Source organism: Anser brachyrhynchus, assembly GCF_964034855.1.
Source record: "Anser brachyrhynchus genome assembly, chromosome: 5".
Taxonomy (NCBI): Eukaryota; Metazoa; Chordata; class Aves; order Anseriformes; family Anatidae; genus Anser; species Anser brachyrhynchus.
In genome coordinates this window covers 17,865,757-17,892,540 of record NC_137699.1, presented here as the reverse complement: position 1 = coordinate 17,892,540, position 26,784 = coordinate 17,865,757, and the positions used below count along the sequence as shown (strand labels likewise).

General features: G+C 37.2%; 1 protein-coding gene across 8 annotated transcripts in view; it reads right to left on the bottom strand.

Annotated features, from left to right (window-relative positions):
• SHANK2 (SH3 and multiple ankyrin repeat domains 2) overlaps positions 1–26,784 on the bottom strand; it is a 354,395-nt gene that overhangs the window by 138,504 nt on the left and 189,107 nt on the right. For all 8 annotated transcript variants that reach the window (XM_080594526.1, XM_080594522.1, XM_080594527.1 and 5 more), the window contains 3 exons: positions 20,865–20,940; positions 1,960–2,042; positions 244–368 (listed from right to left, as the gene is read on the bottom strand). In XM_080594526.1, the coding sequence (XP_080450652.1) occupies positions 244–368; positions 1,960–2,042; positions 20,865–20,940 (284 nt within the window). The remainder of the gene's footprint in view (positions 1–243; positions 369–1,959; positions 2,043–20,864; positions 20,941–26,784) is intronic.

Below are 26,784 nucleotides of genomic sequence, written 5' to 3'. Positions count from 1 at the left end.
CTGTATTCCCAAATGACAAAAAGCATAAATAGAAACTTCCTAGGCAACCTGAACATTGTTCTTTTTACTGCTTTCCTCAATGCTGCATGATATTTAAAAATAGATAATGTGAAATACGTTACCGGTGTTAGTGCACTGAACTTGCTGTTTCAAAAACATCATACACTTTTTCCAAAGTAAATTCGACAAAGGGAATATCTGTCCCCAGCAGAGCACTAACAATTAGATGTCACGATCTCCTACCTCGATCAAAAAGTCCCCGGTTCTCAGGCCAGCTTGCCATGCTACTCCCCCTTCATCCACAGATTCCAAGTACTGCAAAGCAGGAAAGGCTGGAGTTGGGGTGAATTCTTCAATTGGTGTGTCAGCTTTAAAAATAAATACCACATTAAAAAGATAGTTAGGGAATGCTTGCAAATACCACTTGATTAAAGGCCTATTATTGGCCATTCAAATTTATGGTTTAAAAATGGTGGGTGCTAAAAGTAAGAGGACTCTGCCTCAGAGAATATCAAGATGCTGGGAACAGAGCGCAATCTCTCTGCAATAGCAATCCACAGGTCTTCAATTCAGAGAGAAAAATGCATGCTGTTTTACTGACAGAAATTAAATCAAGCTGTATAGGGCAATAGCTGGATTCTGAGTATTCCAGGACTACTTCATGTAAACCTTTTGTATGCCTAGCAAAATGCTTGTAACTCTGGAAACATCCAACTAGAAAGTAATTATTCCCTGTAGCCAGAAGAGAGCATCCAGCTGAACTAGGGGGAGAGGAGTGGGTAACAGGATGAAAGAGATCAAAGTAATTTTTTCTTCTAGATTTAGATGTGTATTACAGAGAAGATAACAGAAGAAAGCACTTTTACGGAAAGGAGGCACAGCAGGCCTTGTACCAGCCCTCTCTCTCTCTGTCACGTACACAGACAAGCAGAAAAGTCCTTGGGTCTTTCACCTGAGGTGCCCCCACTGTTACAGAGAAATTCAGGGGGAAGTAGTTGGACTTACACAGAGAGAGTAACCTCTGCTTAATGCAACTCATGCCAATGGGTTAACTAAAAGGTAGTACTATTGGCTTTCCTAGCAGAACTCCAAAAATATCAATTTAGCTAAAATTAGAAAAGCATTTACAACACTGAAAATCTATGGTGTCACTGGTTTGGGGGTGCGGGAAGGGGGGGAGCAAAAATGATGTCCCAAGAATGAAGATATGGAATATTTTTCATGCTCAAGCAAAGCAAGGGAGAACCCATGGAAAAATGAGGGGGAGCAAGAGATGGGACATACCATCATATATATTTTTTAAATACAAAAGGAGCAAACTGGACTGAAAGTTAAAAAGCAAAGCATTAAATAGAATGCTTTTTTTAACTCCTGAGAATGCCGTTATTTTAGATTTTAGTCTACAGAAAAGTAACATGCAATTTAACATATGAACAGCTTTTAAAATGAGCACACTACAGGCCATGCAACATACGTGCAGCTTCTGAAGATATAAAAAAAGATCATATTTTCATACTAAAACTGCACCAATGTCACCTTGCAGAAGATCCACACCTATTTTAAACAAAACATCACTCTCTTGTCTATTTCTATTCAGAGACCTATTTAAACAGACTGACATTTGAAATAAAGAAGCAGGTTTTATAAGGAAAGCAGGTTTCCCATAGTTAGGTAAACTGCATAACAAAACAGATTAATGACAAAATATTACATATACCAGCACAGTAAAAATACAGACAAAACTTTCTCCCCCCAAAATGATTATACAGTGCTTCTCCTATGTAAAAACGCAAAATGCTTCAGACAGAAGCCACTAAAATCCATCTGAGTAGTACAGCATACAGAGAATCCTGTTGTCTAGCAACCAAGTGCACCAAGAATAATTCCTGCTTATATTCAGAGATGTATAAATTTCTTCATGCCCGTGCACATTACACATACACACACAAAAGCACATACCTTTTGCCCCTCTGAGCACAAATCCAAATCCTTCATTGTCTTTTTTCTGCAGGACCACTGCCTTTTCTTCTATTATGCAGTCACTGTAGAGAGAATTCCGAGGATAGCGACCATTATTACATCCCTTCATCACCACTGTAGTAGCTGCTCCTCCAGTGTGCAGGTTCATCATCATCACAGCCCGTTAATCAAATAATATTGCAGTAACCAAGCATGGGAAAATATATAACAAATAGCAGCAGGAAGATGACAAAGACTAAGCCTGATGATAAAAGAGAACATGACAATGCAACTTAAAAAGAATAAAAAAGGCAGAGAGGAAAAAGAAAGAAGAAGAAATCATGCATGGTGGTTTGTGTTCTATATGAATGACTGAATGAACATGTGATCATGTAATCTGTGGGCTAGCTAGGACTCTAAAAGGAAAAAAAGTAAGTGAACTGAACGACAGTATCATTAATAAACTCCTCAATCGTGGATGTACCAGATGCATCTTCTAGTGAAGCCAAAATGAAACCAACCAGAAGAAAAATGAGGCAGCATTTTAAATTTAAAGATAATATATTATGATTTTATATAAGCTAACTAAAAGGCACAAATATATTCTGAAAGCTATGCCTTGCATCAAAAGCCCTTTTTCAATCCTATTGAATGTTGCATGCTGCAAGAATCCCACATGATCATCTGACAGCCTACAATGCTAACAACGTGCAGCTGCCTTGGCGTCATCAAGCACAAATTTCCACAGCATCAAGAATCTGCATAATTGAAATAGTAACAAGACATGCACAATCAGGAAAACACATTTCTAAGGAATATTTCCCATCTCCTGAACAACAATTAATATTAGAAAACAAGGCGATGGTTTAAAGGACTATTTATGTAAGCAGCATGCCCTTAAAGAGAAAGTAGCCTTAAGAATCTTACTGTCATTGGCTAAGAAAAAAGTAGACAGGGGATGAAAAAAATGCATAAAATCCATGTTAAAATGGGACCTCTTATATACAAAGAGCAACCTGTAAAAGCCTTGAATTGTTTTGTGTCTTTCATTAAACATTTGATTACTAAAAATAAGCTCAAAATTAAAAAAAAAATAATAAAAAAGGGGAAAAAAGATTTCGAACATTCTTTTAGGTATAAACTCACTACACAGCACAAGTTGCAAGGCATTCTTCTGAATAAAGACAGTGTCAGGGGTTAAGTATTCACGAATCGTAAGCACTGTAAAACACTAGTAAGCTGGCTTTAAAATATTTACACAACTGGTAAAGACAGGAAGAAGTATAAGCAAGTTTTATTTTCTTTTCCTGATTTTGTATTAGCCAGCTAATGCTTCCACTGGTCTTGTGCAGAATTTAGTCACAAAAGCATTCAATACACAGTAAGTGACAGGAAATGCTTCATTGCCATTAATAATCCAGAAGGGGAGGAGGAAAGTAATTAAAGAAAAATTGGTGTGACCTTTTTATTTAAAGCTCTTAACAAAGGCAAGGATGATGAGATGGGGACACCAATGGACAGCCTCCAAACTCCAGACCTCTCACGCATCACAAACCATTCTTTTGGTGACTTTCCAACTCTAACTGAGGGATACAACTTCTTGTTACTCCTAAAGTGGTGAGCTAATTATGGCTTCCATACTACAAAGTACTTAAACGTTATTGAATGGAATAACTCATGAATTAAAGCTACCGCAACGGTGACTTCAGCTTTCTGAGCAACAGATGACCTCCATAAATATCAACAGCTTTTGAATGTGTTCTCTCACCTGCCTACTATTTACCATATAATTCAGACATTACCTTTTCTTACAATGAATACCTCTGCTGTGGAAAGGTTATAATAATAAAATGCATATTTCTCAAGAAAGCCAAACACACTCCTGTTCAAGATACCAGGGCGGGATGGCATCTGCAACTCGCAGAACCCATACCATAGCGCTGAAGCCCTCCAACAATGCCCTAGAGTTACAGAAACAGATATCGTACAAGTGTACTAACATATTTTCAATTCACTATCACATGTTCAAGGTGGGACTCCATACTTATCCCCTGAAGAGCTAACAGTAAAGCTGTCTTTAGTATTTTTCTTCATATGTGTTCAAATTAATAACACCCATTTCCTTCAAGTTTTCTTCAAAACAATCAACAGCTTAATAGAAGTTAGAAGGCTTTTGAGAACCTTGTCACAGAAAGTATTGTTCAAAGAATGCCCCTTGTGTCCCCTGTCCAAACCCTTCTCTCATCTGAAATAGTTAATGTAAGGAATTCAGAAGCCTATTATCTAGGGACCTTAACAAATTTTGCTCTTATTCTTTATTTTTTGTCAACAAAACAAAACAAATTCATAATATCATTCATTAAAAAGATGAAATTCCAAAAACAGATCATGGAAAACTTCTTGGGTGCCATTCACCTGATCAATGTTACATATCTATGCCCCCGTTCAAAAAAAGAAAGAAAAAAAAAAAGGGGGGAAAAAAAAGAGCATTTAGGGTCCATTCACCATCAATTCATCCATCAATTAATGAAATGAACAGGCATTTAGGCATTTTCAAAGTATGCTTACCTGACTATAACATAGACATATATAATTGTTCAGACGAAAAATATGACAAGCAACTATGATTTGCCCTTCCTGTACAGCATATTTATTGTAACTAACCAGGTTTAGACCTCAATTTACACATAGCAGGTGGGAATACTAAACTGACAAAATGTTACAAAGTTTTGTGTTTTACATGGAAATGAAAGAGAAGTAGAAGCACAACATGAATGTTTGGTAATAAAATGTACAAATTGATCTCTACTACTTGACAAATACAGGCTTATAATACACTGTTCCAGTGATGTACTACTTAGGGAAAACTTCATCACAGCCTTTAAAGCAAAAATGTAGGTTTAAAAAAAAAAAAAAGATGTGTAGCCATTTCTTTTCATTTATGTGGTAGAAGAAGGGAACATGCAATAATCTTATGGTACAGTTTAAAGTTGTTTAAAGGAGTCACAGCAAGCAAATTGATTCCCTACTCCAGTGTTGCACAGCCAAGAACTAGAGGCAGAAGAAGAATGGAAAACCATTGTGCACACACAAATGAACTGAATTTGCAACCTGTACACCCCTTCTCCCACCAAGCTCCCTCACACCCCAGGGCAGGAGGAAGTTTTTGCAATATTGCTTTTTGCTTGCATTCCCTTTTCTTAGTTCCAGACTGGACATATACGCTGAAGACAAGTGGAAGGTCTGTTCACAGTCTACTTGGTCCTGGCAGGCAAAGTGGTGCCAAATGTAAAAGTAGGTCAAATTTTCTCACAACCAGCCTTGTTGGCAGCAGTTTTTCTGATCCTGAAGGTGTAAGCACTCAGCAACAGAATGCATATAGGTTTCAGCTATCAGTGACAAACAAAGGAGACATCCTGTTACAAGCCTGTTCAGAGGTCTGATCTCAAACAGGAAGAAGAAGCGTTTCTAAGCAGATGCTTTGTGTATAATGTGTGGCTCTACATGAGGCTGAATGGTCCCTGCTATCTGTGATATATGTCAAATTTCAATATGTAAAAATCTTTAAAGTCAATTTCTATTCTATCTCAAACTGAAATTAAACAGCGTCCATTTCACAGTAAAGTTTTCAGAATAATACTAGTTCTATACTATGATAATAAAATTAGTGATTTTAAAATCAATAGCTCATTATTTACATAGGCGACACATTACTTTAACTTTGGGCTGTATAAATACAAGAATCATTACATACAAAGTTAAATGCAAAATACATCTATAAAATGCAGAATATTTCTGCATGTGGTACTGTGACAAATCTTAAACATAAAAACTTTAAGCCTTCCCCAAAAAAAGTCAATCTAAAACCACTTTTGCTCTATAAAACACTAAATATTAGAAGATATACTTGTTCATGTAGCTTCTCTAACACTTCAAGGCTCAAGAACTGTGCACAGCTGTTAGACTTTCCATAATTTTATAGCCTTACCAATTGAGAAAGGGAAATAAAAAGACTGGTCAGACAGACAGCTGTGATTTGAACTCAGAACTCATTCAACATAAAAGCCATCATTTGTGTAGACTTTTCAAGACAGCAAGAAGTTCTGCTTCACTAACAGCCCATTCAAATAATACCTGAGGTAGGAGGTAGAAGTGTTAAATCCTTCATAAAGACCTTTATGAAGAAAATAAAGGTTGAAGCACTTGATGGAGGCAGAACCATGAAACTTAGCTTCCATTTCACAACTAGAACAACTACACCCCATCTTAAAGCATGAATTACTCCAAAACAAAAGTCAAAACACTAAAATACAGAGATGGAAACCATCACAACTGTAGAATATGTTTAGGCAAGTTTGTATTGTGTGTATCATTGCCGATTTCAATCTGAAAAACAGCACATAGAGTACACTCCAGTGGAGATAATCATCATTACCTGGAAACAAAAATAGTTACTTGGTCTATTGTCAATCTCTCCTTAAGGTAGAGAAAAAAAATGAATTTAAATGGGAATTATTTTGTTTATTCTCTCCAATTGTGCAGCCCTTAGAAATATCACCTAGGTCTAAATTTTCCAGCATTAACAAACTGGACTACCATTTTCTAAGGCAGAAAAGTTATCCAATGGCTCACACGTGAGATTCAGACAAGCACAGCTGTGAACAATGGAGTAGCCTTCTCAGCCCACAAACCCTTCAGTCAGATGGCTTGCTCTACCCATGAATGAGAAGTTATCCTCATCAAGTTCATTTCTTTCAGTAGGTGATGCAAATCAAAATAATTTTTTCAAACCTTTTTTTATGTCCTCTCTGCAGCACTCCTGCAATTTCATTTTTCTGGGAAAGATCTACTCAATACACAGCCAACTACATGTTAGAAGAATCAAACTACAGCCCACCCTCACCCAGAAAAGGAAAAGCCTCTTTTAATCTTCGCTAGATGCAATAAACAATACCTAAACCTTTTCATGAATTGATACACAATATCTGAAAAGCAATTGCACCAATTCCTTCCGGGATTAGACAGTCAATTTACGGAGGCTAGGTTCAAGCCCATAGAAGGATATGTTGGAAATCTATTCAAGAGGAAGTCTTTATTGCATTTTCTGCCAGTCAATCCCAGTTAAAAGCACACGAAGAATGTTTTCTCTGAATACTTACTGTTGGGGGAAGTTACCTGTCTTGATACCATGTAAAATTGAAATGATGTGTACAACAAATCTTATTGTAACATATAGGAGAATTCCAGTGGAAAAAAACTTTTCCTGTCATTGCTGGAAGGGGTCAGCTTTTCCATTAATAGTCATCTACTGTAATGACTTCGGGAAAATTGGCTAATTCTAGTAATTAAGGCCTTCAAGATTAATGAAGACTCTGTATTTGATTGCTCATGATTCTTGGACGTTGATCATCCAGCTGAGGGCCTTACAGAACTTTCACAGCTCATGTAGCACTCAGAACAGGAATTACTTGTTCAAGAGGTATTAGCTACAACAATAAGCACGCTTTTTTGCACAGCAAATGGAAAAATACACAGATGGTCCCCACCTAACCCACTTACAAACCAAACAGGAACAGCAAGAGGTAGTCAAACATATATCCAAACTCACAGTAATCTCTCTGTAATATGCGGCTGTCCCATGCAGAGATTCCCTTATGTGATGATATCTTTTACTGCATTGTAATGCAATTTGTATCCAAAATTTTCTTGTTTGGTAAGGAATAGCCTTGAACAATAACAGGATACTATGCTAAAGAATAATTCACAACTCAGTGCTACTGTCTTCAATAGAATCTTTTCATAGGTTCTCATGATAATGTCTTAAATAACTAGTAATCATTTCTGTCTATTTTGGGGAAACATTTTATCATTTTTCAGAAGGTGTTTACTTACTCTATTTTGCTTTTCTCAACTATTTATTCCCATCTTCCAACAATACTGGTTTTTGTAAGCAGCATACACCAAAAACACATGCGTAATATTTATGCTGTACAACTGATCAATCCTGCCAATATCTTTTCAGTCATAGAAGACAAGTCTAAATGATTTTCCTTATTCTGCAGAAGAACATATGCTTATCTGGAAGTTTATAGCAAAATGTAATTGGGAGAAGGGCTGCATGAAAATATTTTCAAATACATACTTGATAACTACCTCCATCTTATACTCAAGGTAGACTCAACTTCTCATTAGAACAGAAATATGGGGGACATACTAAATTTTAAATTGATAAACTCCTTATTAGGAAGTGGAAGATAGCAGTGCAAGGAATATTGATGATGGAACAATAATTAAAATGTAAAGAAGAAATGAATAGAATCACACAGAAGAACTGAAAACACTGGCTCATCTTTTCTGCTCTTCAATATCTGAGGTCATGAGATTATCACAATAGGATATTTCAGGAAAAACACTGCTCCTGTTCTGATGCTTACTACTACTCTTGCATTCCAGCTTGAGAGGTGCTCTTAAACTGCAGCATCCAGTGACAGTATCTTTACTAGCATGTTCAGCAGTTGAATGTTTCACAGCCTTACTGGCACAGCTGGCACTCAAACAAACAAAACAGAGAAGGAAAAAAAGGGCCAATGCCCCTGCCTTTCCACTGCTGTTCTCTCTCACTTTATTATCTGGCATATAAATTCAAATCGCAATAGAAAAGATGTAGTATAATTCTTCCTCAGCCAACATAACATTTCCTCCATGGCTGAAAGGCTAAATCAGCATATCTTCTCCAGCTGGCTGTGTTCAGGCCCCATAAAGGAATGGGAAAGGAAATGAGGATGCTTTGGCAATACTCTATATACTTCCGTTATCTATATATTCATCTTTCATATCTCTTGTATCAGTGCTGTTTCTACAGAGTTCAGTAAGCATCACTTCGGTCATGAGAAGTGCAAGGCTGTGTATTTTCCATTTAAATTAATTTGTTGAATAAAGAGGTATATGCCAAAGTGTAACACAAAGGAGAAACACATAGGCGTTCCCTAATTTCTATATTTCACAGGTCTCCTTTCCACTGTGAGGACATTACAGACTATAGCAAAGCCTGACAGCATAAATAATTTTTTCCACTTAAAAAGATGTTTCACATTTTTCAACAAGTAGTGAAGTTGTCTTTACGGGATTTTGAATACTTGATAACCTGAACAGCTCTTCCCTAAGTTACCAAAAAGAAAAAATATCAGCTACAAAGTGATTTTTTAAGCATTAGAAAGTCGGAAAGATTATGCTGTTTTTTTTCCAGCCCTATGATTGACAGAGTTGCCCAGAAGATTAACCAGCTATAGAAGAGGCAACCTATTCTAAAGAGAGTAACAGTGCTATATACCACCATGAATTTGTGCTATAAGACATTTCAAAGAAATGCAGCTTTTAAAAGAGAAATATTAAATTTTAAGACACAGACAGAAGTTACGCAATTTTTCTTTATGTAGAAGCAAGAATAAACTTTCTCCCTGTATATATGTGTGTGTCAGTCCACATTCTTTTAGCCAGCCTTCAATTGCACATATTCTTTGGTGTGTAATGAGAAGGTATTAGGTAATCTGAAATAATACCCAAGTCAGTTATTTGGCTATTTTTTTCCCTCTTTTTTTTTATCTTAAGTTCCTGAAACTCTGATCAGTAAAGTAACATAGTGGTATGGCAAAATGGGAAGTCAAACAAATTCCTGGAAATAAAAATCATCCAGAAAAATCTGATATGGGGAAATCTCGGGATAGGGTATGAAGTAAATGATGAGGTCACAATCCTATATATAGATATAACACAATGAGTGTATATAGTCATCATCTTTTTTTTTTTTTTTTTCCAAAAAGAGAAATATTATTCTCTTGCATTTATACTGGTAGGGAGAAAAAAAAGCATGGTGAGGGGAGGGTGGTGGCAAAGTGAGATTAAAAAATGAAAAGCTTCATTCCCTTAATTAATTAATTTCATTTGCATTTAAAAAATGAATAGTCAATTCAAGTACCTCACAAGACAAGGTAAAAACTAAACACTAAACGTTTGGGTAGGTGTCATTCTAGTACACAACATGAGGGTTTTATAATACAGAGTCCTTCCAACCATTTCATACAGCTGTTCTATCAGTCACATTAGTATTTTGGGCTACAGCACACACCACTTATACCTGATATTCAGTGGCAATTTTCAGTTGTAATTATCAAGCATTTGAGCAACCTAAGCCTGCACTATGAAAATATTAATATTCATTGCTCATACTATGAGCCTTGAACAAATAAACAGACTGTACAAATACATACATATGTTTAAGTAACCAGAATATTTCTCTTTCCTTATTGCATTTGTCTACACAAATCAGTTGCAGTTCTAGCCCCTGCTATTATTACCACGAAAGCACACAGAAAGAAGAATTTTATCTCTAAGCATCTTAATAAAGTATTTACACAAAAGGAATAAATTCAGCTATTAATAACAACACTGACTCTCTATATAGATTTTTTATTCAATAATTTTCCAAATGTTTTTGCTAAAGGTAGTCCATATTCTCACAGCAACCACAGTAACAAGGAAAATAACTTGTTCAAGGTTAGCAAATAGGACAATTAAAAAAGGTAGAACCAGTGATGTAAATCTAGATTTATTCAGATTTAAATAATGGTATGAACATACAAAAACATAACTATCTACATCAATAAAGATCTTCTCTAGCTGACGCAGCATCTTAACTAGTTCATGAAGCCTGATAATCTCTATTCTTATCTCAGAGTTGGCACACATCAGACAGGACTTGGAATTTTTTTCTTCCCTTTTTAGCAAAAGCCAATGTAATACAAGTACAGCCATGCTGGGTCAGACCCAACGTCCTGTCTCTGCCAAAGGCCAACAACACAGAAGGGTGCAAGAGAAGGTCAAGCACGTTTGGTGCTTTACTAGAGCATTCCACCAGCCTCCAACTAAGCTGGACTACTTACTCCTTGTCTTACTGAAAAGCAAGGCCCACCTTTTCCCTTCTTCTTGTGCAGTATTGTCATCATATTTTGGCACATTTCATGGTAATGCAGGGGATTGTACCAGCCTTCTTCAGAATCTCTTGACTGGTGTTTCTATAGTACAATTTAGTTAACGTTCCTGACTTCAGCTTTAAACTTCAAACTAAATTTAAGGGATCCCTCAGGGTTTCCATCAAGCCCTGTTCTCTAGGAATTATCTTCCTCCTATCCTGCATTTCCTGGAATCTAACTGCAGCACTAGCCACAAGAAATCCGAGCAGGCCCGACTGTTCATTTCAGCTTTACAGACATGAGTATGTCACTTAAAGTTCTACATTGTACAGAAGTGCATAGAGCTTTATTCATCAGTGTTAAAATTCCTGTAAGATATTATGATACTTGCATATAAGGCATATGTTACAAATAACTTTCAAATTCTGGCTCAAAACAAGCAAGGTATTATCAAATGCATAGAGTTAAGTTTTTTTCCAAAAGTATTTCCTCACTTTTTTCTTCTCTGAGAGCTTTAGAAGACAGTACAGAGTGTTGAAGTTATATTTTTTAGGCTTTTACTGTAAAGTGAAGAGGGGGTTTCAATTAGAGCTTAATCTGCATACATACCTTTAAAAAATCCTGGCTAATTACCATATTATTTTACAACCTCATTAACGTTGAAAAGGAGGCAGCATTTCTACCTTTAATCTGAAATATATTCCCACCTCGAACTATTTCTCTAATTACACTAAACCCTTCAGTTATTTTAAGCCTACTCCAAATTGTGTTTGCTTATCTGCAAACCAGCTTGAGAAATGTCCATCCTAACAGTTTTTCTGTCTAACAGCATCATAGTTTTCAGTAATTCTGTCAAAGCATGGCCAGTTTAGGCCACAACTTTGGTAGCAATAGCAAACAATCACTGACTTTACAGATACCAGCTGATGAAGAGAAAGAGTTCTGTGTTATTTAAAATGGCAGTTACTTTTCTTAATTAAGTTAATGTTCAACTCGAATCTCTCCATATTGCCCCCTTTCCTTGCTTGCTGGTTGAATTGCAGCTTAATTTCTGGAAATACACAGCATTTATATTGTAAGTATTGGAGACGGTAAAAATTTTGGTTTAGCATTTCAAGTAACTTGGGTGCCTAACTTAAGATGCATAGAGTTTAATTTTAAGTGTATTTTAAAATTCATGTTATTTGAGTTGTTCACAGTAGAGATATAAACCACCTCTGCTACTACTTGCACCCTTACAACTTGTCTACAAATCTGACAGTGCTACTCTATCAGTCATTGGAACTGCTAGTTTAAAGGATCACACAAGCTGCTCAGTATCAGCCCTAGTTTTCAATGGTAGCATAAAACTCTTTATTCTGAGGCCTGTTATCTGCACACAACATGCTTTTTTATTTCTCAAATAAATTAGAAGATACATAGGTAAGAGTCTTTTATTTTTATTATTATTTTTTTTTCCCCCTGAATATGCAGATACCACTATTTGCCAGTGCATGTACTTAACTTAAGCTTCATTATTCTTCTGTTGGGAAATTTTCCATGAAATCAGTTTTAGTGAAATGTTTACCTCTTAAAACAAATCTTTTGTCCATATTTTAACAAAGGCTTAACTTAGACTAAAGATTATTTCTCCAGAATGCAAGGTGCAATGCTGTGTCAGAGTGTGTAGGCACCCTGCAATATCACCAGCTCTTCTACCAGTACATCTGCCCATCGTTCACATCTAACATCCCCACCCATATGCCACAGCCTCTGAGGACAGACCTAGCGTCCAAAAGGCTTGGTAAGGAACTGCTCTATTTGTCAGGTTCTTGGCATTCATCAGTGGTATAAGGTACAGGTTTAAGTCAAAGCAGTCTATCAGAGACTGAAGCACAGATGAACACCGACACCAGCTTGCTTGCTCTTTAGCAGGTCCCTCATTTTAAATTGGGTGGAAGCAGAGCCCACAAAGAAATACAACTCCAGAACATCAATTTTGTCCTAAGACAAAGCAAGACATCCTCCTTCCATCAGCCTTAATGTTTTTCACAATGGAAGAACTTTACAGTGACCCCGTTCTGACTTCCTGATAGCTTCTTTTCTTTCTTTTTTTTTTTTTTAACAGGAAAAAATGACGTGTTGCCTGCCAGACACCCTTAGAATTTGCCATGTAGAACAAATTTACCAAAGACAACAAATATTTGCGAACTCTGGCTAGAGGGAGGAAGAAAAGTGATTTAAATTTTTGCTCCCTCTGGAGGAAAGCCCAGAGTACAAGCTCAACTGCTATTTGTTCCTCTTGGCCTGCCAAATCTTAAAAATGCATCACTTACAATCAGAGGCACCATATGTCAGCTTTTGCTCATCTAGTGACTAGGTGAGAGGAACGCAGCCAGAGGTGTAACAGGGCAGGGAACTAAAGGTCACACAGAGGAAGCTAAGTCATCACAGTGGAGGCTGGGACACACAAATGTAAAACAGTAATTGTTAGAAACTTATTCATTCTAATTTTCTCAGAAAACCAAACATTTTATCTCCTGTTTTCTTCTACTCTACCCTTGCATTTAATTATGTGGCTCCTGCGTCTAACTAACCTGGTATCACACCCTCACAATCTTTTCTTGCGTCCTCACCTTCTGGAATTTCCACTCCTTTTCCCTATTTATTTTTTTTTTATGTATTTTTACTTCTCTCTTACTTTAATTCAGAAAACTTTATTCCTCCCCATGCAGAGGACATAGGCTATAGGCTGCTATAGGCTGCTTTCAGTTCCATCACCTAAATCTGTCCTGTCCTCCAGCAGCCTGCAGGAGAAGTGACAGAGAAAATATTGCTGAACTTGAGTGCATCAATGGCTCTGCGGGAAATGGCCCATGTACCCAATCAAGGCCTTGACAAACTGGATCTTCTGTACCTATACTTACACTGTTTAGATTTTAAAATTGTGAAGAATTATACACTTTTCTTCAATGTTGCTCTTGGAAACTGTTTCCCTTTAAAACTCTTTCCTTTAAAACACTTTACCTCTAAAAAATTACCCCTTCCAGCCCAGAAAATGTCTCAAAAATTTTAATTACTAGTTGCAAAATTATTAGTTGCTAAAAGCAGGATCTTCCTGAAGTGCTTTTAAAAACTTTACTATTAAGATAGTAAACAACTTAAAAATGCACTTACCAGTTCACGGAAACTCCCACCACTCACCGTGGAGTATTGTGTCTTACTGTAATTGCATTAGACTTTAATATGCATCTTCATGCAATTATAGCGCAGATTTGAACAAAGAGATACTACAGTTCAGATACATACATACATGCCCTCTTTACCTACTATTTTAGCAACTACTTTAAATATTATCTGTAGTCACCAACATAAAAAGCTCAGTTGTGGCAGCATAAAACAGCAGGGGAGCCAAAGTGCAAAGTTGTTTATTAGCAAGTCAGATAATTTGCATTAGAAATTAAGTAATAGTAAATGAAAGACTTCACATTTTATATCTCCGCCTGTTTCACAAAATGCTACAATGACTTAATTATTGCTTAAACATATATTTAAATTCCAAAATTGAATTAAATTACATTCTTCAAGTTGATGAGGCACAAAGTATTAAAAATGAGCTGCCCTTGTCTTTCTACCACACATTAATAAAGAAGTTCAGCACAACCAGACTATTATACTCAAAGTAAGGAAACTAATTCAGTACAGGCATCAGGCAAGCCCCTCAAATATCTTTAGATATAAAAGAACAGTTAACACCAGAAAAAAACGTTTTACACTTTTTGCATTTCACAATTTGGTTAGTGCTACTTGTTCCCTATGCCTGAAAAACTCAAGAGCAACCCATGTGCAGAGATTTTATGCCCTTAAAATCTCAGCAAGCATTCAAATGTAAACACATCACTACATCAGGTGAACACACATTATAACTATGAGCATTTTCAGATATTTTTACCAGCATCTCCTTGACAAAGTTCGAGCCTCATATTAAAAAACAAGCAAACAAAACCCCCCACAATTATTGTTTACTTCTTTCCATCAAAGAAAAGGAAACCAAGGATAATGTTTAAAACCTATGCCAGCACACTGTAAGATTCCTTTCAAGTTATTATCAAAGAGATGAACTGAAGAGTACACACTTCACAGAAAACATTAGTACAGCAGAACTGGTACCATCCAACAGAAAAACAGAAAAAGCCAGTTATGTCAATACAGAATCCCTTTTTCTGGGTAACGACATTGCTATCAGAGTCTCCCTCAGACTCTTCAGGCATAGGGAGAACGAACGTGAAAATGTGGCCAGCAGAATACAAAAAAATAACAAAGCTCTTAAACGTTCCTTCAATTTTGGTAAAGACCCATTTGCCAGTATTTAACGGATTGCTGCTGAAAGCTGCACACAAGCAAGCAGCCCTCAGCAAGTACATCTGCTCGATTCCCTGCCCCATGGGAACGGTACCACTGCTGAGCCACAAGCAGGAAAAGGTCCCTTCACTTCCTCTCTGGTGCCAAAGACCTCGTGACTTGCAAGGACCAGAGGTCTTCAAAAGGTTTCCATTCATTTTAAATGTATATTTATCTATAAAGTCATCAATAATTGCATTTTTTCCACGAGTAAGGCAATATGTATATCTAAAATTTCCACATGATGCCAAATATCAAACCAGATCAAAGGATTTCAGCATCAAATTGAGAGCTTCCTCTAAAAAACCCCACAGTGTAATTATTGTGTCACGCCTGATGTTTAAAGTATTAATACAGCTGCAATTACATCACAACTTTGGGATGAGGACTGAGATATTCAACAGGTAGATTCTCCAGGTTGAAAAAGAAAAATATAAGAAGCACTACACAGCATGCAGAGTTCCTGGGCAGCCAGCTTCAGATGCGCCAAGGAGGCTCTCAGAGCTGTCTGTGATTAAAGCTTGCGAAGCTCTACCTGACACTGCAGATGACAACATCAACAGAGAAACTGTGGGATGCACAACTGAGAAGAGTATCTCTTTTTTCTTGTGTGTTTATGAATCAATTGGCTTTTAAGGAGTTGCTTCCATCAGTTTCTAATGCTCATGAGACATGCATGCTGCCACTGGACTCCAAGTAGGGACATTAGGGTAATGAATTAAACTTTTAATTAAACTTGCTTACACATACCTCCCAGACTACACAATCAAATTTTCCTTTTTTTCTTCATCCAGAAAAATAGAAAAAAAAAACAGAAAGCAAATCAATTCAGTCCCCTCATTAACTTTGTGGCAACCAACCTTTGAAAAGGTTATTTATTATTACATCCTCTCACATGTGCTTCCTGAAGTGCTGTAGCCAAAGGAGGTCATGAAAAGGCACCAAGGAAACTTCTCCCATGCGGTGACTAGTACCAGTTAAAGTGGTTAGTTAAAAAAAAAGATGTGAATGTCAATTAGACTGTGAAGAAAGAGAAAGCACAGAAAGGCAGGGAACCTTACATTTATACCATATACTTCATAACTGTATTGAAGCTGGCAATTCAAAAGTCATTCCTACTGATCTGCTGTTTCACTATTCTGCTGAGGGTGGCAGGCAGATGATGCAATTAATGCAGTAGTAAAGTTTCCACATCTGTGTTCTAAATTTTCCAAATCCACAAAGGCAACCAGATTACGTTTTCCACCAAATTAAGTTTACAATCTTTACATGCTACTGAAATTGCTCATACTATTTATGTCTGTAGAGTATTAAAACTAACAGTTACTTTATCACCAGTCACGTCCTTTAAAAAGGTGCCAATATTTTACATTTGAAATTGAATAATTAATTAATCTTACACGTTTTAATTTGATAACTTAGATTTGTCTTCGCTCTGATTTTCCTGACTGAAAAACTCCCTATTCTATCCTGACAGAATTAATTCCCTCACTGCAGGTTAAATAGCAGATAAAAATTATGATTTGTAAAGGTCTGTATCGATTTTATTTATTTATTTAAATTCAATGTTTATTCTATGCCTTAGTATTAATTTCTCTTATTAAACAAATTCAACTGTGATGAAACAAGATTGCATGAAAGAATTGATTTGAGGCCTACAAATAATTTTATTTGCATTAAAGGTAGTTCTGAATTTTAACTAGACCTCTGATGAATACTTACAAAACTTCGGAAGCTTCCCCTTTGCTAGTGCACAATATTGCCCACCAAGCCTACAAAAGACAGACTGAAACAACCAGTTTTCCAAACAGGACTCAGTAGGTTCCCTCTTACCCTCAGCTCTCAAAAGCAATGTCCCACGGTTGTCAGGACTGCTGCTGACCACAGACACAGGGAAGACACAAAACTCCAGAGACGTGTCAGAGCAGTGTTGTCTTGTCTTATTTTATCTCCCTGCACCTGTGTTGGTGTACCTGCTCTTTGCCTGTGCAAGCTTTCTGCTCCCGTCTGGGGCCATAAGGCATGTCACAAAGTAGAGCCTTGGGCCACAGTATTTCCTGGGGTCTGACACCGTGCTCCAGCCACTGCAGGCATGGGGCTGCCTGCAAGCTCCATCTGGCAAGGCAGAAGGCAGCTTTGGCTATCCAATTTTTCAGCTCAGCCTCCAGAGCTGCAACATGAGATGAACGTCCAGAGATAAGTATTTACCCTGATTTGTCCAATAAGAACTCCTGCTAACATAAGACTTTACGCTCTCCCATGTCCACAATTGCAACAAAGCCTATACTTCCCTTCAGTGTTTGTCTCTCTGCATAAGATTAAAGGAAACTGATTACAAGGAATTAGTTCTCGAAAGTTTCTAATAAAACAGTAAAGAAATCCCTGTAAAGAAATGGTAGCAGAAGCAGTGCATGACAGCTGCAAGAAACATCACTTTTGCATAACAGAATTAATGCATCCCATCAGCATTTAAACCAGCTAATACATTAGACTTGATAGTTTCAAATATTATATTTGTATGATATTTAACGGTTATTTGTACTGGCAAGGAAGTCTCACTGCCTTTCTACATGTTAGTAAGCATACTATCCATTTTCCTGAAGCATTAATGTATGGATAACTCATTTCTTATGCAAAGCTGAAATAGGATTTAATGAACCTCCATTACTCAAGCTGCACATTTTCCTAAAGATGAAAAATGCCATGTACAATGTATTTTCCTGCATGTGAATAAGCCCATTAATATAGATTTCTGAACAGTACTTCTACTCAGCAATTTTTGCCTTCCTTGGAGCAGGAAAGAGAAAGTGAGGGGAGCAGACACTTCCCCTTACTCCCCCACATCATCTCTGGAAAGGAATTGAGTCAGATTTGTTAATACTTTGGTTTCAAAGCTCTTAGTACATAAGCACAATCACCTTCTAACAAATGTTTATTAAGTCTTAGCTGCAAGCAGTTATATCATTTTTACTGTATTCTTCCCTTACTTTGATAGGAAACCATAACAGAAAAAGTAATCAAAGCAACACACAAATTTGGAAATATTGAGTATTGTTAGTTTGACATCACGTTTGCCTCTTTTTAACAATTTCCTTCCCTGAAGAAGCCCATCCTAGAAATTAAATGTACTCTACATACTAACAAGACATACTAAGCTCCTGTCATACTTAAATACAAATTCTTTTTCTTTACCAGCAATATGTAAGCACCAGTAAAATTACCATTTAGATGTACAAAAAGCTGATCTGCAGCCTCAGTCAAGTATCTGAAACTCAACTTCATAGGCTACTGCAGTTTTAAGAAAGCAAGTCCTCATACTCTATTTTATTTAGAATAAAAAGTATCAGAACAGTGTTTTGCTAAAAGGTGTGTTGTAAAGGATGAAGAAGGAAGTTTACCTTTCATCATGGTATATGTTCTCTGTAAACACGTCATTACAGCAAGTTTTTGTAAGTACCTCAGAGAAAACTTATTTCTGTTCCAGAAAATTACTAGGTTTGGAAACTCAGTCACCAAAAATATTTTTTAGTTTTGCTTGTATTATTTTTACAGGTCTTGTAGAGAAAAATGCGAGTCTACCTTTCAACTGTATTTCTTGGAATTTCCCATTAATTCTACCTTCTCTCCTACCCTTCCCTTTCAATTCCTACTTGTACTGCTGGACCGTCATTATTACCCCTCTAAATGTGTCCACTGGGATTCAGGTTCTCTGTGGAAATTAGTTTTCTCCAAAATCTTGCTTTACTCAGAAGCTGACAGGAGGAATCTGTTGCTTTCCCACAGACTTCTCAGACAATTAATAGATACTGTTGACAGAATCAGGAACAATTGTAGATATACTTCATACCTAATTTCTCAATAATTAGGGAGTATGAAAACTTTCATTTTATTTGATAAACTTTCCTGCTCAACTGTAGTCTGAATCACGCAGTGCAAATTTTTGAGAGCTTTGCTGTTGCATTGCACAAACACAATACCTTAATAGTAAATAATCAAACAAACAAGCAAACAAAAAAAAACAAACAAAACACAACAATAAAAACAAAAAAATGGTTTCAATGGAGCTGACATTTTCAAATGAAAACATCTTTTTGTTAGAAAGCAGGACTATTTGGTATCTCTGAGGTAACATAATGTGGCTATAGCTTCTAGCATTACTGAAACAACTCTATCCATTAACGTTGAAATATAGAGACAAGGCTACAGTGCTTATAGAATAACGATCAAAGAATCTTGCAAAAAGTCAACTCCACTCCCTGGAAATGTAACTAGTAACCAGTTAACTTGCTTTGCAGAACAGTTATGTATTTCATAGTAGAGACTAAGAGCTTCTTTTGGCAACTTTATCATTATTAGACTAGGTAGTCAATCATATCATTGTCCAGCTGTGCAAAGCTCTGGTGACTTGGCTGACCATGGCAGGGCAGTATCCACAATGTTGAAATGGGATTTCTCTTCTCCCAGGTCACAGTAACAAGAACTGATGCCTACAGCACACTGTATACTGAACAGGAATATCAGACCCTCCAAAACGGGATGATTGTAGCCAACCCACCATCTGCTGCCTCCTCCCACTGTGTCACCAAAGCTTCCCTCTGCATCCAACATTGCAATAATCCTTCAAATTACAACTCAGTGGGACTGCAGATTTATGTATTTTTCAAATATTTACAGGCAGTAAGCAGCAGACAACCAGCAGGCACTCTGCCTTTCAGAGTTTTGCACACCAACCAGCAGGAACAGGAAAGGATGTCTTGGCTATCCAAACTACTTCAGCTGACTTGAACTCCATCCTCCTGCCCCAAATTGCATACAAACTATGCATAACTCTCAGAACAAAGATTAAGATCACATAATAAAAACAACTGTTACAACATTCTTTTTTTGTTTTTTCCTTGAAATAGATAGCACCACAGGAAATTCTGCCATCATTGCTTTACACATTTCAGAGCTCTTTACCCACAAAAAAGGTGTTTTTCTTGTAAGAGATTCCAGTATGCCACCACAGTTTTCTCAAGAGGACACAAACAATTAACTGAGATTCTGCATGTTAAAAATCATCTTTCCTATCAGAAGCTAGCTGTACATCCAGTGTAGTGGGAGAAGAACCTGCTTAAAAATCATGAATACTCAGGATCTAAGATATCATTCAGAACAACAAATTGCAAAATTTTATTTTGTTTTTCTTATCATCAAGTATGATTCTGCAAACAGATACAGAAGGCCAGATCTTGTGAAATACCCAGCTTAAGTGGTCCTTGACTGTGTACGCAGCTGGAACATACAGCTTCTGTGAAATGCTGATCTCTCTCACTACTCATGAAAACATAACAGTGATACTCACTATTTCTTTGCTGTTCCCTATCTTTGTATACCTATCCCATATGAAAACTGTGATAAAAAAAAAAAAAAATTAGATGTAGAACGATATCTTAGAAGCTCAGTTTAGTCATCCATTTCCCTCTTTCCCTCAAAAGTCTAAAACAAAAGTAACAATTAAATAAAATCCAGAAAGGTTTTGTAAACAGATTGCAACCAAAAAGAAAAAGATCTTACCTTGAAGCATCAAAGCTGTCATAGGATCCAACTGTGTAGTGTCTAAACAGCTTCTTTGTTCTATCTGATCGTGTTTCTGCACAAAGAAAAGGGAACATTTAACAATACTCCTGTGCTTTTTAATCAAGCACTGCTTTCATTTGCAATTTCAAGACTGATTTTCTGCTATACATCAATAAAGAAAACTTATAGTATTTATAGCGAATTGACATGGTCTCAAGGAGTTTTGAAATTTTTTTTACTTTGGAGTTGAGGTATCCTTTTAACATATCACATGCATCAAATAAGGAGGGAGAACCTGTAGATCATATAGCATTTCATTTCTAAGTTTGAACGTTCCAACCCCATTCTCAGAGGCAACAACTTCCTTGGACTAAGAGGCAAAATACAAGAAAGAAACAAGAAAAATAAGCAACAAGTTTTGGAAAGGTTGGAAACAGCCAAAAAATCCAAACCAGTATTGTTGTTGTTGTTTAAATATACACACGCAACACAGAAAACGAAAGCTTTTTCAGCCATTTTATTTGGCATATAGAGAAGGGGGTAGGGGGAAAATTAGGCACCCACAACCATTGCCATCAATCAAATCTCACAGGAAACAGTGCTATAAAACATGTACTACAATTATGTAGCAAAAGGAAACAATCCAACAAACTGTGGAACGGGGTGAAGCAAAAAAAAAAAAAAAAAGAAACTCTTTATTTGGGAAACAAGATGATCAAAAGAAAAAGACACAACAATAAATTCACCAAAAAGGCATTTAAAACCTTGAGTATATTAGAATTTGATATTTATGCCTTTTACTAAGGGGAAAAAATCAAAACACCAAAAAAATCCCACATCATCCCACTGAAGCAGCTCCCACATCCTGTGGCTAACAATTTATTATGACCACGAAATTTATGTTCACAAGTATTTCTACAGTCAGATTCACCAACAGTAATACTGGTTTAATATGGGTATAACAGTTCAGTTTAGAACAGTATCTACAGAATGACAGACAACAGAGCTAAACATCTCTCTTCCTTGGAAATATGCTCTCTTATTGATTTGAATGGGTATCTAGAAGAGCACCAATACATCAAGCATATGGGAAAGATACAGATACTACTCCAATATTCATTTGCTTCAGTTTTCACAGCAAAGAGCATAATCTTAAAGGCTTACTCTGAAAGGCTACCACAAAGTACATATATAAACTACACCTTTAGGGAAGGACAAATATATTGTACAGGAGGTAGGTAATTCATTGTCATGTTCTTCTTCAGACGACAGGAAAACATAAAAATTTACTTCCAATAGAGGCATTCATACAGAATAAAACTTACGCAAAAAAAAAAAAAAAAAAAAAGAGAGCAAGGAACATTATTTTCAGTAGCTTTATGTATTACAAAACTTATTATTCAAAAATTATCAATTTTCTGAGTCTTACTCAACCTTTACCACAATAATATTTTAGGGTATTCATTTTCCTCAGAAGAGTATCTTTAGTATGATTCCTTTGTCTCTGGCTTTGTCTTTCAAGGGAAGATAGTTATACTGAAACTGTGGGTTTTGAGGCAGGAAAAAGTTTGGTCTAAATACAGGTTGGACCTCAAATGCCATCAAATTGTTAGCCTAACAGACATCAAAGAGCAAACTGAAAAGTTTCTGATTTAGCTTGTGCCCATGAAATTCTCATCTGCATGGCCCAGGATTTTTTCATTTAAGGCCATCCTTGCTCCATCAAAACAGATTTTATTAGTTCTCCAAGCTAGACAAAGCCCTCAAGGTATACCATCTCTATGTCACAACTTTTAAGATGTTAAACGTTGCTACTCTGAGATGTAATGTCAGATGACCAAGTGCTAGTCTGCAGAGTGAAAATATAATGCATCAGTGCAGGATGACAGGCTTTAAACACAGTCAAGAAGCGCAGTGCAGAAGTAAGTACTGGGAAGCAGACTTTGTGAAAAAAGGAGTTGACAAAAAGTATCTCTTTTTGCTTTAACCATTACAGCTGACTCAAACTGGATTGTGGGACTTCAGCATGTTCCAAGCTGGAGACATAAATACAAGTACACATCCAGAGGAATTATGGCTGGAAATATAGATGCAGGTTGCAGCTGGCTGACAGAGTAAGCAAGTTACTTCATAGTGGTGTACTACGATACAAGATACAAGAGATGCCTCTAAGAAGTACTAAGAAAAAATAGAAATATATACATTTATACAGATTTTGGGAAGACCAGCCAGCATCCTTCCTACAGGATGACTAAAGAAGGAGAAAATCCCTTACACAATATGAATCCTACTAGACAGTTTTGTTTACATTTATTCTGTCCCTTTGTCATTCGCCTACCAGCTGTATTTTCTGCCAGAGACACCTAACATTTTCCCCAGGCTCCAGGTCCAACTGCCCTGACCCACTGCCTTTCTGGAAAAGCCAAGAAGAGCACAGCCTGCAGCAGGACTAACCTAGCACCTACCTAGGTACAAAACAAAGCTCACCCAGGCAGCACAGTAGCTGCAGGGCTGGAGGACACCACATTGCCTTTCACAGAGTAAGAGCTGTAAGTGTAGTGAGAAGCAACGGTACCCAAGGCTACATGACAGCTGCTCAAAGAGATCTGGCTTTGAAGTAGCTCACTGTATGGCTGTACCTCTCAATGTGCTCTAAGGGTCCAGTGAATTTTATAGGTCACACTTTCATCACTAAGTTGACAAGGTTAGCTTCAAAATTCAATGACCTGCTGTAACATGAAGGAAAAAGACCTGCATGAATTGCAGCCTATTCCCCATCGAGCAACATTCTTTTTCACATCATCCTAAAAATCAGATTAATATCCAGAGACATGACCAGAAGCCACACAGAAAAACATAAACCTGGAAACCACTTACAGTTTACCACTGGCCTATTTTCAGCAGTTGGTTAAAAATAATTAAAAGAACAAGGTATGATGACGAATATTTTGGAGCTCTTAATGCCACTGCTTGAGCCTTAAGGAGCCAGATGTTTCTTCTGCAGAAACTGTTTTCTATAGCATGATATTTCAGTGCTATTAACGAATACAAAGTGGGTGGGAGGAAAGGAAAGACACAGTAAGGCAGATAGCTTTGTTCATCTACTTAGTATTGCAAAGCCAGCACTCTAGCTGCAGCCTGTATCTGCTCCCTGCCTCTCCCACCCCTCTACCTTCCCCCACTTCTTTGTGTGCAATCATATTCACAGGGATTATCTGGGAAACCATTAGCCATACAAATCCCTGAACTCAAGGCTAAGTGGCATGTTTCCCAGGTTGCTGTGTAAGCCCTAGAGTTCTTTAATTACCGTCTTTCCCTAAAGCCTGACTCAGATTCCAGTCTGTCCTATTACGCAGCATAAGTACACACACCCATAAGGGGAAAGGATTAGGAATTGGTCTTCATAATGAACAGGGTATTGAAAAAGAAGGAAAGAAGGAAAGAAGGAGAAAGAAAGAGAGAAAGAGAGAAAGAGAGAGAGAAAGAGAGAAAAGGAAGGAAGGAAGGAAGGAAGGAAGGAAGGAAGGAAGGAAGGAAGGAAGGAAGGAAGGAAGGAAGGAAGGAAGGAAGGAAGGAAGGAAGGAAGGAAGGAAGGAGAGAAGGAAGGAAGGAAGGAAGGAGAGAAGGAGAGGAGAAGGAGAGAAGGAGAGAAGGAGAGGAGAAGGAGAGAAGGAGAGAAGGAGAGGAGAAGAGAAGGAGAGAAAGAAGGAGAGAAGGAGAGAAGGAGAGAAGGAGAGAAGGAGAGAAGGAGAGAAGGAGAGAAGGAGAGAAGGAGAGAAGGAGAGAAGGAGAGAAGGAGAGAAGGAGAGAAGGAGAGAAGGAGAGAAGGAGAGAAGGAGAGAAGGAAGAAAGAAAAAGGAAGGAAGAAAGAAAAAGGAAGGAAGAAAGAAAAAGGAAGGAAGAAAGAAAAAGGAAGGAAGAAAGAAAAAGGAAGGAAGAAAGAAAAAGGAAGGAAGAAAGAAAAAGGAAGGAAGAAAGAAAAAGGAAGGAAGAAAGAAAAAGGAAGGAAGAAAGAAAAAGGAAGGAAGAAAGAAAAAGGAAGGAAGAAAGAAAAAGGAAGGAAGAAAGAAAAAGGAAGGAAGAAAGAAAAAGGAAGGAAGAAAGAAAAAGGAAGGAAGAAAGAAAAAGGAAGGAAGGAAGGAAGGAAGGAAGGAAGGAAGGAAGGAAGGAAGGAAGGAAGGAAGGAAGGAAGGAAGGAAGGAAGGAAGGAAGGAAGGAAGGAAGGAAGGAAGGAAGGAAGGAAGGAAGGAAGGAAGGAAGGAAGGAAGGAAGGAAGGAAGGAAGGAAGGAAAAGCCACTTTAAGGTTTCTTTTTTTAATTTGACTAAAGAATGCAAAGAACCTATAAACAATTGTTTAACAAATGTTTTTATGAATTCACAACAGAATTACAAAATAAACAGGTATAATAGCACCAAGAGGTTAGTTTCGGCTTTCAGTGGATTTTTGTGCATTCTTATGTCCCCCCTGTTTTCTAAGGTCATTACTTTTAATCAGAGCTCTTTGGAGTAAGTTAGGACCACCTAAGACTCATCTCTCTGTCTATCACCAATGCTGGAGTCTTTACCTGTGGAACCTTTGAAGATTTCTTTTTCAACTTGCTGCAGATTAGAAAGACTAGCAGGAAGACACAGACAAAAAGGTCTAGAAAAACATTTAGCAATGTGTATATTCCTCCATTGTTACTGAGATGAACATCTGCCACCACAGCCAAAAAGTCTTTGCATGAAATTGGATCAGTTCAAAAGTTATTCTAGGAAGATGACCAAAGCACCAGCATTTGCAAAAATGCTCTAGTTTTCTTTACATCATCAGGAAGAAAAAAAAAAAATCATTGGAGTATCATTCAAGGTTTCTAGAGAAGCCCCAGTTGTAACTCCAACACATTTGTTTCTATTATCTCTAGTTAGCTAGAAGACTCTCTAGAAGACTCTCTCTCTACAGGCCTTCATCATTTCTAGGATACAGTAACAGGACATGCCTGGGTATGAAGCATTGGGACAAGGTCACAGCTAACAACTCTGCCCTCAAAGTACCACACTGCTGTTCACAGAGTAAAGAGCATTTTATGCAAAAAGCAAGGCTTTCTCTACAGCTACAGAAAATATCTTCTGTAGGAATACATAGTTACTATACGTCTCCTGACATTCTGCTACAAAAAATAAATAAAAATAAATAAATAAAAAGTAATAAACCGCCTAAGAGACTTTCTTCACATCAATTAATACGCCATCTAGGAGCAACCTGAGTCCTAGCATGACAGCCATAGAAGAGTCTACAAGGAACAAAATAATATGGCTAGTTTTTTCCTGGTCCATTTACCACTGAAGCCAAAGGAGTTGCAGCAGAAATAAGCCTTTTGCACTGTGCAACAGTGGTAATACAAATAACAAACCCCTAGCTTTTTCTTTATAAGAATCATTTAATGTTGCAGACATCTCAGTATGCAATGGACTCAAATCCTGACATTCTGAATATAATTTTTAGGGTCAAAGAAAGGTGATCACTGGGAAGATGCAGAAATAAAACAAACATATTCTCCTTTTTTTCTTCCATCTCAGGAGGAGTGATAGTTTTCTTCAACTGAGAAATACACATATGACTTCCCTGCGGCTTCCTGGTGTTAGCCTCATAACTGACCACAGGACTCCAGCAGTGCCTACAGATAGCATTATCAAAAGCTGAATATTGCTGACATGAAAAGGAAGAAATAAAATTTGGACTCTAACCCACACAGACAGATACCTCGATTCTCGTTCTGTGTCTTTCATGATTAGCACGTAACTCTTGTAAGCACACTACAACAGACACTGGTACTGTTCTTCGTAGCAGCTTGCTTACATACTTGATATTGGTTAGAAGCGTGAAGAGCTAGGGAAAGAAATCCCAAAGCAGCTGCCTTCATTTCTTCTCTCCCC